We start from the raw sequence: 15973 nt of genomic DNA, 5'->3' as shown, positions 1-15973 counted from the left end.
AGGATCCATGGCTAGCAGAATGCCCCCAAGTGTGTGTCAGGGATCTCCTGCTAGTAGAATGGCCCTGCTCCATGGGAGCTCCATCAGTGAAGTGACCCCATGCCTGACTTCACAATACATAGCTAGCCTAGGGATGCCAAACATGCAACAAGCATTTACGGCCAGTGGAGTGATGCCAATTGTTAATCAGGGATCTGGTGCCAGTCGGGTTGTCCCAAATGGGCTTTGGGGACTCATGACCCAAAAGACAAATCCATGTGCTGTGAAACATGGGTCTGGGCTTAGAGAAGCTAAAACGAGTTCAGGTACAGAGAAAGAAGGCCCTAGTCGGAAGGGTGGTGGCTGGCAACCAGAAATATCAGAGGCAGCACAACAACATGCCGCCTCTGTGATCCAAGCCGCCTTCAGAGGCTACAAAGCCCGTAGCAATATGAAAGTACAGCACCAAGCAGCCACCCTCATCCAGGCCAGGTGGAGGGGCTTCCAGAGTCGGAAGTCTCTGGTCCACTACATAAAAGCAGCTACCAAGATCCAAGCCATCTGGAGAAGCTTCCACACGCGGCGAAAGCTAATGAATCAGGGGCTCCCAGTGGACAAACTGCCGGAGCTGGGAAGCCCAGAAAAGCAGATCCCGCCCCACTGCTGCTTCCAGTCCTGCCAGCCAGGGTCCTGTGTCCTCTGTCAGAGCCTACAGAGGAAAGTCAAGAATGGCCCCACCTGCCTGGCACTGCTCATGGAGCCCAACACTAGGACCTGCCATATCTGCCAGCGCACATTCCAAACGAGGCTGATCTTTGGCCTGGGCCAGGGCAACGAGGACCTACCTGGGCAGAAGGTGAGCTCATTTTCCACCCAGAAGTCTCACCAGCCACTCAGTCCACAGAAGGCAGCCATACTGATCCAGGCTATCTGGAGGGGCCACCAGGCTCGGCAAGCCCTGAACAAGCAGCAGGCAGCTGCCACACGATTGCAGGCTTTCTGGAGGGGCAGCATAACCCGCAAAAATCTCACTGAGAAAGTCATGCTCCAGGGCCCTACCTTGGCCCCAGGCTAGAGAGTTAAGCCAGCGGGACCCTGCAGGGTGGGGGTGGGCTGGGGGTGAGGATGACCTAATAAAGTCTTCCAATGCCTTGATCCTAGTCAGTCTGTACTACGAGGGTTGGGCTAGGTGGGAGGAAATGAAGGCAATCACTAGAAGATTGCAGGGAACCAGCGGTCTAGCTAGGAATGGGACCCTGGCACAGAACCTACTTAGCCAGGCCCGTGCCTCCTTGGCAAACCCCTGTAGTTCCACTCAGGTGGTGCCAGCTGGCTCCTAGAAATGCAAAGGGGCAGGTGCTAAAAGCTGCAAACATTAAAAGGATGAAGCAAAATGTCAGGAATGGTCCCTCTGAGAGTGGGCAGTTTAAAACAAGGGACCGTCCTGCTTTGGGGAACCATGGGATACCAGGTCAACAGGGTAGTCCAGGAGGTATCTCATGCACCCCAGAGAAGCACACAATGGACCGGCTGTATAAAGGAGGTGGGGGTGAAGGGAGTGTCCCCCCTTCTGTGACCAGGAATTGCCTGCGTCAGTAATTAAAGCAAAGATTCCAGGGCTGAATGATGAGCCACCATACCTGGGAGAAGACTGAGACAGCTGCCCAATCTTGACTCCTGTGAAGTGTTTACTGAGCCACACTGGAAGAGGATTCCTTTGCTGGGGAAATACCCTTCCCTTGGAGAGAGCAGCAAGGAAAGGAAATACTGTTCTCTCTTCTCCCCTCTCCTTAATACCCTCTTTGAGCAAGAGCACTTAAAATAGCTCCGGGAGCAGGGTGTACCAGAGCCAACTCCTTACACCCCAGAAATCTTACAGATTGGGGCTTGCTTTATTGTTTTGCTGATTGTCCAGACCAGAGGAGGAAAGCTCAGGGCCGCACTGGATAGCACCCTGGGTCTGGAGTTCAGAAAGACCTGAATTCACATCCATCCTCAGACATTTACTAGCTGTGCGATCCTGGGCAAGTCACTTCACACTGCTTGCCTCAGTTTCCTCACCTGTAAAATAATCTGGACAAGGAAATGGCAAATCACTCCAGTATCTCTGCCAAGAAAACTGCAAATAGGGTCATGAAAAAATGGGTCACTACTGAACATATCAAAGGTGTCAAATGCAACAGCAATGCTCATGTTTTACAAAATACAATAAAACATGAGTACTAGGGGGCGGCTAATGGTGCAGTGAATAGAGCACTGGCCCTGGAGTTAGGAGGACCTGAGTTCAAATCCAGCCTCAGATACTTAACACAAAACTAGCTGTGTGACCTTGGACAAGTCACTTAATCCCAATTGCCCTACCTTTCCCCCTCCCAAAGAAAAAAAAGAAAGTGACAGAGAAAATGTTAATAATGCAAATTAAGTTTAATAGTGTGCTGTGCTTACATTTTCCCCCTGAAGAGCTGGTTGTTAACCATTTCCCAACACATCCTTGCAGAGGAGGCACTTTGTCCAGAAGAGAACTGCTGCATAGAGAGGAGCCATAGAGAAAATAAGCCTGGGGAAACTGATGGAGAGATTTGCCCAACATAAGTGCTGCATCTGGGGGGTAGCAGCATGAGGACTTTAGGATCCTATGGGATCAGAGGTAGGAACTGCCTTGGCCACATGAATTACCTATGTCCGTGCCTCTCTACCAGAAAATATTTTGGGGAGAAGTTTATGAGCGATGCAGAGACACAGAGGACTTTGCACCTGGGTAGTTATCACCTAAGGGACACAACCGAGAAAGTGTGAGTCAGGAGCTGGGTGTGGAGTAGTCCAGAGAGGGCTCTAACTGGCTTTCCACTTTAAACCATAGGCCAATTTGAATAGAACCGAAGCAGGTAATGGGAGGGGGGAGAGAATGTTTCCCACTATATGCACATATGTACAAACTGGAAACCTACATTTATGCATTCGGGGTGAGAGGCCTAGGATTGGTAGCCTGAGCTCAGAGTGCCCCCTGGTGACCGATGTTCAGATTGCACTGATTCATTAATTGCCTCTTTGGTAAGCACATGGACTATGAATGAGGCTCACCCACTTGTCTTTCCCCCTCCACTGCCCATGTAAGAGACAGGTGCATCATAAAACAGGAAAACTGGCTGTAGCAATATCATCAGTTCCTTACCTGTGGGTGGTGCCTGCCCTCTATACCAGAAAGACAGGTTCACTGACAGAGCTCTAGTCTCAAGCCCCAGTTCACCATTCAAGGATTGTCCTCCAAGGCAGGATGATGTGTCTCCAGAATGGCTATAATGTGAGAGATCCCCAGTAAAAGTCAAAGAAATATGGTATGGGGACCAGGAATCCTATGTAATTCGGGAACCCTTTACTTATCCCTAGGGTCAGTGTGGCTCTTTTGGATGACTAACTATAACAATTCTCAGTTCAAGCTCCTATCCTCCATTACCAGACCTTATAAGGCATATATAAATCTAATAGTAAGAAAGCATTTAAGTCATGAAGTAACGTAAAGAACATGTAAAGACAATTTTTAACATTAATTTTTTTTAATTTTTAGTTCCAAACTTTCTACCTCCCTCCCTTAATCCTCCCCTCCATAAGATAGTAAGCAATTTGGTATAGGTCATATATGTGCAACCATGTAAAACATATTTCCATATTAGTCATGTCTCCAAACTTTTTTGACATCCTATCGATAAAAAGTTTTTGAGTATATGAACCTAATATGTATATTTTTATTTAAAAGATATATAGACACACTTCTTGCTGCTGTTCAGTCTTGTCTGACTCTTCTTGACCTCATTGGGGGTTTTCTTGGCAAAGATACTGAAGTGGTTTGCTATTTCCTTCTCCAGTTCATTTTTCAGATGAGGAATTGAGGCAAGTGAAATTAAGTCATTTGCCCAGGGTCACATGGCCTCATTTGAACTCAGGTCCTCCTAACTCCAACGTCAGTGTTCTGTTTCCTTTGCCACCTAGCTACCCTATCTATAAATGCACTACTGTATAATAATTATGTACATTGTATACAAAAATGGAAAATTAAAAGGATGAGGTAAAAGATCAAATTATATTTGATCATAGAAGTAATAGGGAGCCACCAGAGTTTATTGAGTATGTGAGTGACATGGTCAGACCTATACTTTAGGAGAATCATTTTGGCTGCTGTGTGGAGAATGGATTAGGGTGAGGAGAGATGAGGCAGGAGGCCTAACTAACTAATATAATATCTATTGCAATAACCCAGATGAGAGATTCAAACTACACCAAGGTGATGGCTGTGTGAATAGAACAGACATAATTTAATTGTGCTTTGCAAATCTTACTTTAAAAAAAAAAATGAAGGTTTGAGGCAACCCCATGTTAAGTCTGTCAGTGCCATTCTTCCAAGAGTATTTGCTCATTTTATGTCTCTATGTCACATTTTTATAATTCTCACACTATTTCAAACTTTTTCATTATTATTACATCTGTCATGTTGATCTGTGATCAGTGGTCTTCAATGTCACCATTGCAATTGTTTTGGGGGGCCATGAACCATGCCCCTATAAAACTATGAACTTAACCAATAAATATGTGTGTTCTGACTGCTCCATCTATCTGCCATTCCCCCCTTTTCTCCCTCTCCTCAGGTTTCCCTATTCCCTGAGACAACAATATCAAATAATATTACATAAAATAATTAATAATTATATTATTATACATAATAACCATTACATTAAAAATTACAAAGCAGCGACAGGGTTTGAAAGGATTTACTCCCATTTTGAAAGAAGTTTTACAGTGGGTAAAATGCTACCAAACAGCATTGCCTGCTACAGAAAAATCTTTCAGGAAAGAGTCAGTCAAAAGTGGCAAACCTCATTTTTGTCTTATTTTAAGAAATTGCCACCCCAGCCTTCAGTAACCACCATTCTGCTCAGCCAGCAGCCAGCAGCATTGAGGCAAGACCCTTTCCTAACAAAAAAGTTTACAATTTGCTGAAGGGTCAGATGGTGGTTAGAATGTTCTAGCAATAAAGTATTTTTAATTAAAGTATGTACACTGCTATTTTTTAGACATAATACTGTTGCACACTTAATAGACTACATACAGCATAAACAAAACTTTTATATGTACTGGGAAACCAAAAATGTTGTGACCACTTTGTTTCGATATTTGATTAATTTCGGGGGTCTGAAACTGAACTCACAATATCTCTGAGGTCTGCCTGTATAGAGAAGGTAACAGATAAAAGAAAGACTTTGTAGGTAAAATTGACAAGTTTTGATAATTGATTGGCTATGTGGGGTGAGAGAGAATGATCAAGGATGGCATGAGGTTGTGTGAACCTGAGTGACTGAAGGGATAGTGGTGCTCTTGACTGAAATAAGGGTGAGAAAAGGGGTGGGTTTGGGGGAAAAGGTTAATGGAATGACATCTGCAATGCAGGTAGGGATGCCTACCACAGTCCCATTTTGATAGGGGAGGCAGGGGCGGGGGTGGGAGAGTTGATTCACAATGGGCAAAGGGAGATAGTGGAGTTATGTTGGAGACTGGGGAGTGTAGGATGCTACAACCCAGCGTTCCACTTTGTAATTGATTACCCACTCCTTGTGGTCACAGTATCATGGGTCCCTTGGAATCCTATCCTGGCTCCCATTTTAGAGCCAAGTAATCTCAATGATTTCTAAAGTCCTGTCCAGTCCTGTCAAGCCATGTTCCCATAACAGATTGGGTAAGTATTTTCAGATCAGGCCTTTGATTTCCTTCTAAACCCTGTGAGGAGACTCCCTTCCCAAGTGCAAAATAACACCTGGCCTGCAACCTGGAGAGTTGCCAAGTATTATTATTCCTGTTTAACACAAGGGAAAATTGAGGCTGACAGAGTCATGTCACTTGGCTTGCCTGTGTTCACACAGCTGTCAACTAACTACTAAAGCTTCCATTAGAACTTGGGTCACTCTTGACTTTATTTAGGTCTAGCACTCTCCATTTTACCTTGATGTTCCATGTTCTAAGGCCTCCCCTAGCTCTGACGTTCTTTATTTTGTATGTTAGGGGTCCTCCCGGTTTTGAGATTCGATGCTCTAAGATCACTTCTGACTCTGACAAATGAATCCCTGTCTAATGATAGATGTGGGTGGGTGGCAGAGCAAGGATTCTTACGTTACCAGTCCCTCCTTTCTTTTATTTGTGGACATTCCTTCCAAGAACATCCCTACAGAGATGAAGGGCCTGGGCTGTCTTTAGGGAGGGTATGGTTCTTTGTATACCCTAGGGAGCCCAGAGCATTCTCAGGGACTTAGGATGTCTCTGGGGAATATAATGGGCCTGAGGTAGCTATATGAGGTAAGAGACACTGAGGTTGTCTTTAGTGAGTGGGAGGGGTCTGGACCATCCTTCTGGGTGTAAGGGACCCACAGCTATACCTAGAGGACATGGGCAATCTGAATCATTGCAAAGGAGAAGTGAGAAATCCAGGGCTGATCCTAGATATGTGTGAGGGTCCTAGGGTATCCCTAAGGAACATGAAGGGCCAGCATTATCCTTAGGGACTAGTATGTCCTTAAGGCAGCTTGAGGACACAGAACTTTCTGGAGGGGTTTAAATTAAGCCCAGTCCCACAGCAGAAGCTGGGAGGTGCCCAGATTTTCCCAAGAAGGTTTGAAGGGCAAAGGACATCCCTAGCAGGTTCCTACAGGCCCTGAAGAATGGAATTGGCATAAGCCATCCCTAGGGAACAGCAAAGCGCCTGGGTATCCCTTGAAGTTGTGAAAGGCCTTGAGTGGAATGAGGTACTGGGAGAATTCTAATAATAATATCAATGATAGCTAGCATTTATAGTGAGTTCAGGTTTTACAAAACACTTTACATATGTGATCTCATTGACCCTCACAAACACCTTAGGTTGTTATCATGTACATCTAGGTGATGTTATGCACATTTTATAGATAAGGAAACTGAGGTGGAGAGAAATTAAGTGAATTACCCAGTGTCACACAGTAAGTATGTGCATCAAGATTTGAACTCAGCTCTTCTTAACTTTGAGACTAGAAGGCCAGTACTCTACCCACTAGGAAAATTGGCTACAGTGGCCAAGGGCTCCTTAGAATGTGCAAAGGAAAACCAAGATAATCCTTTTATATGTAACCCTACAAAGGACGTATCCTGAAGATGTCTCATTGGGGTGAGGACAACATAGGGCTTTCCTAAAGTTCATGAGAGTACCAGATCAATCCCTAGGGGTTTGGGGAAGTCCAGGGCCTCCCCAGGGTACAGTGAATAACCTAAGAATATAAGGACCCCAAGCCATCTCTGAGGGATATAACGGGTCTAGGGTAATCACCTAGGGTAAGTCACCCTTAGAGTTTGTGAGGGCTACAGGATATCCTAGGGGCCCTAGAGAGTGTGAGGGGCCTGACACCTCCTTAGGAATTATAAGGGGAAAAAGGGAAGGGAATAAGTACTTATATGGTGCCTGCTGTTTCAGGCATTGTGCTAAACCAGGGGTGGAGAACCTGGGGCTTCGAGGCCACACCTGGCCCTTTGGGTCCTGAGGTTCAGCCCTTTGACTGAATCCAGCCTTCACAGAACACATCAGAGGCCACAGATTCCCCACTATCAGCTAAACCCTTTTTACAAATATTTTTCTCATTTGATCTTCATAACAACCCTGAGAGGTAGATGTTATTATCATTCCCATTTTACAGTTGAGGAAACAAAACAGACACAAGTTAAGTGACTTGCTCAGAGTCACACAGCTAGTATCTAAGAGCAGATTTTAACTAGCCTTCAGGATTCCAAATCCTTCACTCTATCCACTTCAGAGCAGCTGCCCCCTTTAAGAGGCCTGAGGAATCTCCTGAGGGTATACCTGGAGAGGAGAGAGGTGTGATTGGTGAAGGCATGCATAAGTCTTTCCTAGTGGACAGTGAGGCTCTCAGAGCTGGCTCCAGGAGCAGAAGGGCATTCCCCTCAGGGCCTCACAAGGAAGGGTGAGGTGCCCTAGGGACTTAGAGGAACTGAGGCAGGAAGGGGGAGACCCTGTGGTTGGAACTAAGAGACTCAGTGGATATGGTGGGAAAAATTACTGTCACTGGAGCCTAGAGGCCATGGGCTCATATTCCGACTCTACTATTAGCTCCCTGTGTAACCTTGGGCAAGGCATTTCCCCTTGGTAAAATGAGTAGGGCAGCAAGGTGGAGCCGAGGAAAGAGTGACCCGACTGGAATCTCCTGGAGTTGGAATCTGCCTACTTTCTAACTGTGTGACCCTGGGCAAGTTACTTAGCCCTATTTGCCTCCGTTTCCTCGTCTGTAAAATGAGCTGGAGAAGGAAACCCCTCCAGTATCTTTGCCAAGAAAACCCCAAATGGGGTCGCGAAAAGTTGGACACGACTGAACAAGAAGATGAGCCGAGCTGAGGTGCCTTTCAATTCAAAGCATACGCAGGCCATTCCTGAAAGATGTGATACCTAGAAGTCACCCGTAGGGGTGTGACTGAAGGGCCTGCACCTTCCCGTATAGCGCTTCCAGCGGACTCAGTAGGATGTGGGGCACCTTGTGAAGAAAGCCCAGTGTGAGCTGCTACGAGTGTTTGGGCTGTGCTGGTCCCGCCCTTCCTTCTCGGAGCACTAGGCTTAGTGCTTAACTTAGCTAAACTTGCTTACTTAGCTCCCATGCACCTTCAGGGAGGGTTGGGTAGGTCTTAAATGCCAGCTCCGCCCTTTCCCCAGGTGGGCCTTTCCCCATGGCCGCCCTACTTCCCCTCCCTCTGGACAACCCCACCTCCACTGCCACCTCTCCCGGGTCGCATCCCACGCCAATCCCCGCGGTGTCCCGGCGCCGGAGGGCATCGCCTGCCCGCAGGTGTGCAGGCGGGGAACCTCGGGCTAAGAGGCTCACCTCAGTGCAACTTGCCGCAGGCGCGCAGGCAGCCCGAAACTGGGAGCTCGGAGCCCTTCCCCAGCTGGCGCCCCCCCCCCCCCATCCCCCCAGTCATGAACGGCCGGCCTCTGCTCTTCGCCCTGCTGCTGTCCTGGAAGTTGACTGAACTTGGAGGTAGGGGTTGGGAATCGGGGGCGCCCTGTCTTCGCTAGACCCTTGGGCAGTTTGGAAGGGTTAGGAGTTGGGCGAGGGGAGGGATCTGGCCTGGCCTGCCACAGAAGCCACCCCCCCCCCACTCCTCCCGTCGTGCCACACACCCCACAAATTGTAGATGCTGTAGAAAGAATCATTCCGGCTTCATCTCGTCCTTCCTCCATTCCCCAGGAGACTGGCTCCTGAACCCTCTCCAGAAAGTGTGTTGCTTGGTGTCGAACAACTGGCTGTTTCGATTTAAATAGTTTTCTCTCATCCTAAATGGCACCGAACAGGTGGCCACCCCAAGACTTGGTCAACCTCGATTAACAGACTGATAGAGCTAGGAACTAACCTACCTTCCCCACCGCCCCTCTACCCCTTTCCTAGTGGGTCATTTTCTGGCTTTTATTTCTGCTTACTATGAAGTCACGGACCTTCCCCAGGGTCTAAACTGAACTTCACATTCTCCAGCAAGGGTTAGGTGAGCACCAACCTGTTTTTTCCTTCCAGTTCAGCAAAAATATCTTTCAGTTTTTGTTTTTCATTTTTACTGATTTTTTTAAAATATCACCTTCCTTTCTGAATATTAGAGGCAACTACCGTGTTTCCCTGATAATAAGGCCTATCCCGAAAATAAGCCCTCCCTTTACTGTGTAAGATTCCTCTAAAATAAGCCCTCCCCCGAAAATAAGCCCTATTGAGATTGCTACTGTAGTGAAGGTGATCCCCTGCGCTACACACTACATTATGGTACCCTCTGTATGCACAGTCCCCCCCCCTGTGAAATGCACACCGCGCTCCCAGCTGCATCCAATCAGAGCTGCAGCAGTGAGGCGTGTCATCCTGTTCTTTATTGAATTCATTATTGAATAAAGGTACATTTTTTTGTTCACATTTACCTGTTTATTAAAATTGCTGTCAATGTTCATTAAAATAAGCCCTCCCCTGAAAATAAGCCCTCTGGTGTTTTTCTGTCCAAAAAAATTAATAAGACAGTGTCTTATTATCGGGGAAACACGGTAGGTATCACAATGAATAGAACCTTGTACTTGGATTTGGGTTTGACTGAACCTGAGTTCAAATCCAATCTCAGACACTTACTACCTGTGTGACCCTGAGCAAGTCACTTAAGTTTGTTTGCTTCAGTTTCCTTATCTGTAAAATGGAGATTATAATAGCATCTACCGTCCAAAGTTGTTGTGAGGGTCAAATGAAATAATATTTATATAGCACTTTGCAAATTGTAAACTTTAAATGCTAAGTGTTATAGCTTTGTTACAAGGAATGGCTTGACAGGATAGTGGATGATATCATCACCACCACCAGCACCACCATCACCACCACCACCACCACCACCACCACCACCACCACCACCTCCACCACCACCACCACCACCACCACCACCATCACCATCACCACCACCATCACCACCACCACCACCATCATCACCACCATTACCATCACCACCATCATCATTAATATTATCACCACCCTTGTCATCTTCATCATTGTCACCACCACCATCTTCTCCCACCGCCCAACCAACCACCCCTTGTGACAAATAATTAAAGAGAGGAAAAAAAGCAGGTCAGGAGAACTAACCAAAATCTTGACCAATTTTGACTGTACATAGAATATTCCACATCCATTGCCCTTCTCGTGCCTTTATATACGTACCTCAAATGTGGAAGATCTCCTCTTTCCTCTAGGGCAAAGCTTGGTCAATATACTTACCCACTTGTTAGTTCCTCATCAAACAAAACTCAAGTGACTTCTTTGTGCATGGTTCTAGGCTGAACTCTGGTTACAAAAGTGTCCATAAATAATCTGATATTGCAGGAAGGGCAAAGGAGGGAGTTGGAAACTGTGCTCTAGGAATGGGGTGAAATAAAGAACTCCTTAGGCTGGAGGCTGGAGGTTGAAGTGGGGTGTCTAGGGAGAGGGGTCAGGGATGACTTTGTAGTGGAGTGGAGTCACCTGAGCTGGTGGGGGTAGACTTCAAACAGGTGAAGAGGAAGCTTGTATTCCAGGTTGGGGGCTGTCTGTATGAAAGCAGAGTCCCAAATCACTGGGGTATAGATTTTATGAAGGAAAGTAGCATGAGACTAAAGCAGGTCAGATAGGCAGGTTCCAGGCCATAGAGAGCCTTAAATGGCAGGCTAAGGAATTTCTGTTTTGGTCTGTAGGTAATAGGGAATCCCAGAAAGTTTCAGGGCAGGGCACAATGCCTTCACTGGTTTCTTGGAAGGTCCTTCAGTGTCTCCTCCTAATATCTGTTGGTGGTTTCTCCACCAGGAGGCAGCATGGTCAGGTGGAAAGAACACTGACCATGGAGTCAGAGGACCTGGGTATAAGTCCCATCTCCGATGCTTTCCACCTGTGTGACCTTGGGCATGTCACTTAATCTCTGTCAGCCTCAGTTTCCTCACCTATATAATGGGGATAATAATAGCACCTACCTCCCAGGATCGTGAGGATCAAGGGATAACATTTGTAAAAAGTGCTTAGTACAGTGCTCGACACATAGTAGGTACTATATATATAGTCTAGTTATTATTTATTATTATTAAATGTCAGCAGTCATTAAAAAACCAATTTAGATATTCACGGATTACAGATATTGTCCTCATCACTTAGGAGAGTTAGGGGAAACTGGAGGTGATGCCATGTGGTCCAATGAACAGAGCTCTGAATTTGGAGGGTCAGGAGGCCTGGGTTATAGTCCCACCTCAGCTATTTGCTCAAATAGTTCATTGTGTGACCTTGTAAAAGTTACTTATTCTCTTTGGCTTCAGTTTCCCCCTTTCTAAAATAAATCTGTGCTTCAGGACTTGAAGTTGTTCCTGACAGAGCCATGTTAATTCAGAGGTCTGTTTCCCCCCTGCCTGGCAAGGGGAGGTAGAATAATTGGTGGGCAAAGGGAGAAAGAAAAGACTGATGGGGAGGAGAAGCAGAGTCCCTGTGCTAATGCAAGAGAACCATGCAGAGTCTCAGGCAGATCTTTGAACCTTAGCCAGCTAGGTGTTGCAGTAAATACAGCACTGGGACAGGATTCTGAAAGACTTGAGTTTAAATCCTGTCTAAAGACACTTTCTATATGTGTGACCCTGGGCAAAACAATTTATCTCTGCCTTTTTCCTTAAATGGAGAAAAAATGGCACCTCCCTCCTTGAGTTGTTGTAGGGATCAGATGAGATAGTATTTTTGATAAGTGTTTTGTAAGCCTTTGCAAACTTTTATAAGTGCCAGATACAGACTAGTTCATTTATTAGCCCTTAGGAGATGCACATGGCCAGGCTGGCACCTAAAGATCTGGGAGCGAAGTGGTGTCTGGGGAACCATGCCAGGGCTTGAGAGAGGAAATAGCTGAATTTAATTAGATAAGGAAATATTTACTCACCCACACCCTGGGGCAGGTCCACCTGTGGAGTTCCCTAGCTGGGTGGGGCGGGGATGGAAGGAGAGACCAGTCAACCACAAAATAGTAAAGTTGGCCAAGGTTGCTGTCCTTTCTTCACTCCTTACAGTTCAGAGCTTCCCTTTATGGTAGGGTAGGAAAAGTCCTGCCCTGTGACTCAAGTGAATTTAAGGCTTTTTCCATCATTGATGCTGCTCTAAGGGCCCTCCCAGCTCGGACATTCTGGGTTCTAAGGACTTTCCCAGCTCTGACATCCTATGTCCCAAAGGCCCCTCACCTCTGACAGCTTGAGTTCTAAGGGGCCTCCTAGCTCTGAACATCCTGGGTTCTAAGGGCTTTCTAGCTCTGATATTCTGGCTTCTAAGGTCTGTCTCGGCTATGACATTCTATGGTTTTATGATTCCTGGGACCACAGGACTTGTTAGGCCACCCTGACAGGCCAAAGGTCAAGGACCTTGAGGTCAAGCGTTTGAAGGAAGCCTTTTATTATTCTTCAAAGTATGCTACCAACTTTGCCCACTATAGGGTGATTCTTGACCAGGGCTCCAAAAGGCTAAGCCATATCTTAGGACAGGAACTCCTCCCTCTATTTTAAAGGGCTAATGGATAGGAAGAAGGAGCCTGTAACTCCCAATTTCCTTGTGGGGGCTGGAGAGAGGGAAGGGATATTTCTAACCCAGATCTCCATTCTTTCTTTAGTGAACACCTCCACTATTACCATGGACCCTAGCAGCTTACCCACCAGCTCCCACAGTGACTCCTCCTCCCCTCCTGCCTCCCACAGTGGCTCCCCCTCCACTCCCACCTCCCACAGTGGCTCCCCCTCCACTACCACCTCCCACAGTGGCTTCCCCTCCACTACCACCTCCCACAGTGACTCCTCCTCCCCTCCCGCCTCCCACAGTAGCGCCCCCTCCTATACTTCCCAGTCTAGTTCCCCTCCCACTTCCCACAGTGGCTCCCCCTCCACTACCACCTCCCACAGTGGCTATACCTCCCATAGTGGCTCTACCTCCCACAGTGGCTCTACCTCCCACACCAGCTGGCCCTTTTCCCCAACTTCCTTTGAGGGCTCCTCTCCAAATCCCAGCATCTTCTCTGGAACTCCATCAGCTGCTACGAGCATGACAACGCCAGCGGAGAGGCCCACCACACTGGAGATCAGTACCAGTTCAGGTGAGGGCCCAACCCTGCTAGGTTAACCCCAGGATCAGGCTAAGATCTAGGAAGCTGGTCATCATCTGCAAGGGCACCAGGCGGCGCTGCTGCCTCATGGGAACTCATACAGGTGTCAGGGCAGCCGGGGCAGAAGTGAGCTCTGCTGGGAAGGTTGTTGATCGAAGGAAAGAGGTGTGGGCTAGACCCCAGAGGGTCCTGCTGCTCTTGAGCACCCTTCCCTCCATTCCCCATCCCTTTACCTTACCCAAGGTTCCCTGCAGGGGCAGCAGCAAGGGGAGGAGGGGGGACAGATGATGTTGATGGGGGAGAGGAAAAGCCTGACTGGGAATCTCCGTCCTCACACCCTCAGGGGGGACCCAGCGCAATCCTGCTGTGGTGATTGTGGTCTGCCTGTTCGTGTCCATTCTGGTCCTGGGCTCTGCAGTGGTGGCTGTGAAATGCTGCCGGAAAAATATGAGAGGCTTTGAGAAGATGGATGAGATGCTCATGGTATGTGCCTCTGAGGAAAGATCACCCTAATTCTTCTCTGATGAGCTGTCCCTTCCTTCCCTCCCTTTTCTCCCTCCCCCTTTTCCCCTCCGCTTTCTCTCCCTCCCTTTTCTCTCCCTCCCCCATTCTCCTCCTCCTCTTTTCGCTCCCTCTTCTATCTTCCTACCACTTTGTCTTCTCCCTTCCTTTCTCTCCCCTTTCCCCTCCCATTCTCTCTCCTCCCTCTCCCCTTCTTTTTCTCTTTTCCCCCTTTTATTCCTGCCCCCACATTTTGCCCTACCCCACTGTTACCAGCTCCCCCTGGAAGAATTGCCAGAGGAATAGGTTGAGACTGGCTGGCCCAAGGCATTGGTGGCTCTGAGGAACCCCCAAACCTGGTCCTCCCTGCTTTCTCCTCACCACAAGGGGGTGGCTCCCACTTGAATGCCTCCTGCTTTGTTTTATTTTTTCAGGAAACTGTTCGAGAGGAGTTGCCCTTTGCAAGACTTCCCCCTCAGTGACCACAGATGGCAGGGGGGGGGGGGGAGGAGGTGGCTCCTGAGGGGCTGTTGGGATAGCTCCTGTTTACCCATTCCTCTCCCCGCCCCATAAAGATACCGGTGTCTGTCACTGAATAAAATGAAGACCAAAATGAGACTGAGGCTCACCCTGGATCCTTTAACTGGTAGCACACACACACATCTCCATTACTAAAGTTGGGACCCCCACCTTTGACTTTTGATTAAATGAGATAACAATCAGTGCTTTGTATTTAAATGCTATTCTTCTTATTTTATGTGAGCAGCCCCATCTCAAGGAAGGGGGCAAGTCCATACTGAGTTGGCCCTAGAGAGTGAGGGGACACTTAGTGTATTGGGGGGTGTAGCAGCAAGCACCCCGGCGTCCTCAGGGTTTGCTGCTACCACAAGTTCTTGGATCTGCTTTGATAAAGGAAAGCAACTCAAAATGGGTTAACAAGCTTACTTTAATCAGTCAGACATATATCGTTTACCTTGTTCAGGGGAAAATGGTCAGCACCCCAAACTTCAGAATACACAGACAGAATTATCAAGTCAGAGAAACAGATCAAGTAGACAGATTTCCAAACTGTCCAACCATTACATCCATACCCAGTCAACATCTGGGTTTCCACATCTGGGTTTTTCAAAGCTGGGGGACTCTCAACAACGGCTTCCCAGAATTCAGATCAAATCACAGAACACTTCTCAAAGTGAGTCCCAAAACAAAGCTACACATCAGGGCTTATATAGCCTTCTCCTGGCTTAGAGAATGTAACAACCTTATTGACTCACTGGCCAATCAAGAAGTATTTACTGAAAAACAAGCCTCCCACCCCAGACTCCAGGTGCACTTTAGCCTAGGGGCAGGGAAGATCTTTAAATCTGCATTTCCATTACAGGGAGGAGCACCAGATCTGCAATCAGGAAAGCCTTGATTCGAATTTTTGCTCTACCCCTGACTATCTCTGTGACCTTGGGAAAGGCCCTTCCATTCTTTGCACTAATAATAATAAGGATAATGATAATTATGGCTAGTATTTATTTAACACATTTAGCTGTGCAAAGCACATTACATTTGTTATCTCATTGAATTCTCACAATGACTTTCTGAGGTAGATACTATCATTTCTATTTTACAGTTTTACTCATCAATAAAACGACTTCCCAGGAAATTCAATTTTCAGTTTAAGCCCCCATCCTTTGGGCTCCATTTTCAAGATTGACTGGCTCTCTTCCCCTTCATTTAACTGGTTGGGAAACAGTAGGAAATGACTTACCCAAAGTCACAGCTCATCACCAGGCACAGTCAGGATTCAGATCCTCAAACTTATTCCCAC

General features: G+C 47.1%; 1 protein-coding gene across 1 annotated transcript; it reads left to right on the top strand.

Moving 5' to 3' along the window:
* Positions 1–8582: 8582 nt before the first annotated feature.
* On the top strand, positions 8583–14867 carry CIST1 (colon, intestine and stomach enriched 1). Its single transcript, XM_069078140.1, has 4 exons — positions 8583–9029; positions 13168–13644; positions 13997–14136; positions 14589–14867. The coding sequence occupies exons 1-4, from the start codon at positions 8681–8683 to the stop codon at positions 14634–14636; spliced, it is 1014 nt and encodes a 337-aa protein (XP_068934241.1). The 5' UTR covers positions 8583–8680; the 3' UTR covers positions 14637–14867.
* The last annotated feature ends 1106 nt before the right edge of the window (positions 14868–15973 follow it).

Source organism: Petaurus breviceps, unplaced genomic scaffold (assembly GCF_028583685.1).
Source record: "Petaurus breviceps papuanus isolate PSGF00001 unplaced genomic scaffold, PetGlider_PUasm1.0 108, whole genome shotgun sequence".
Taxonomy (NCBI): Eukaryota; Metazoa; Chordata; class Mammalia; order Diprotodontia; family Petauridae; genus Petaurus; species Petaurus breviceps.
Note: the sequence above shows the minus strand (reverse complement) of the source record. Positions and strands in the feature narration are given on the sequence as shown.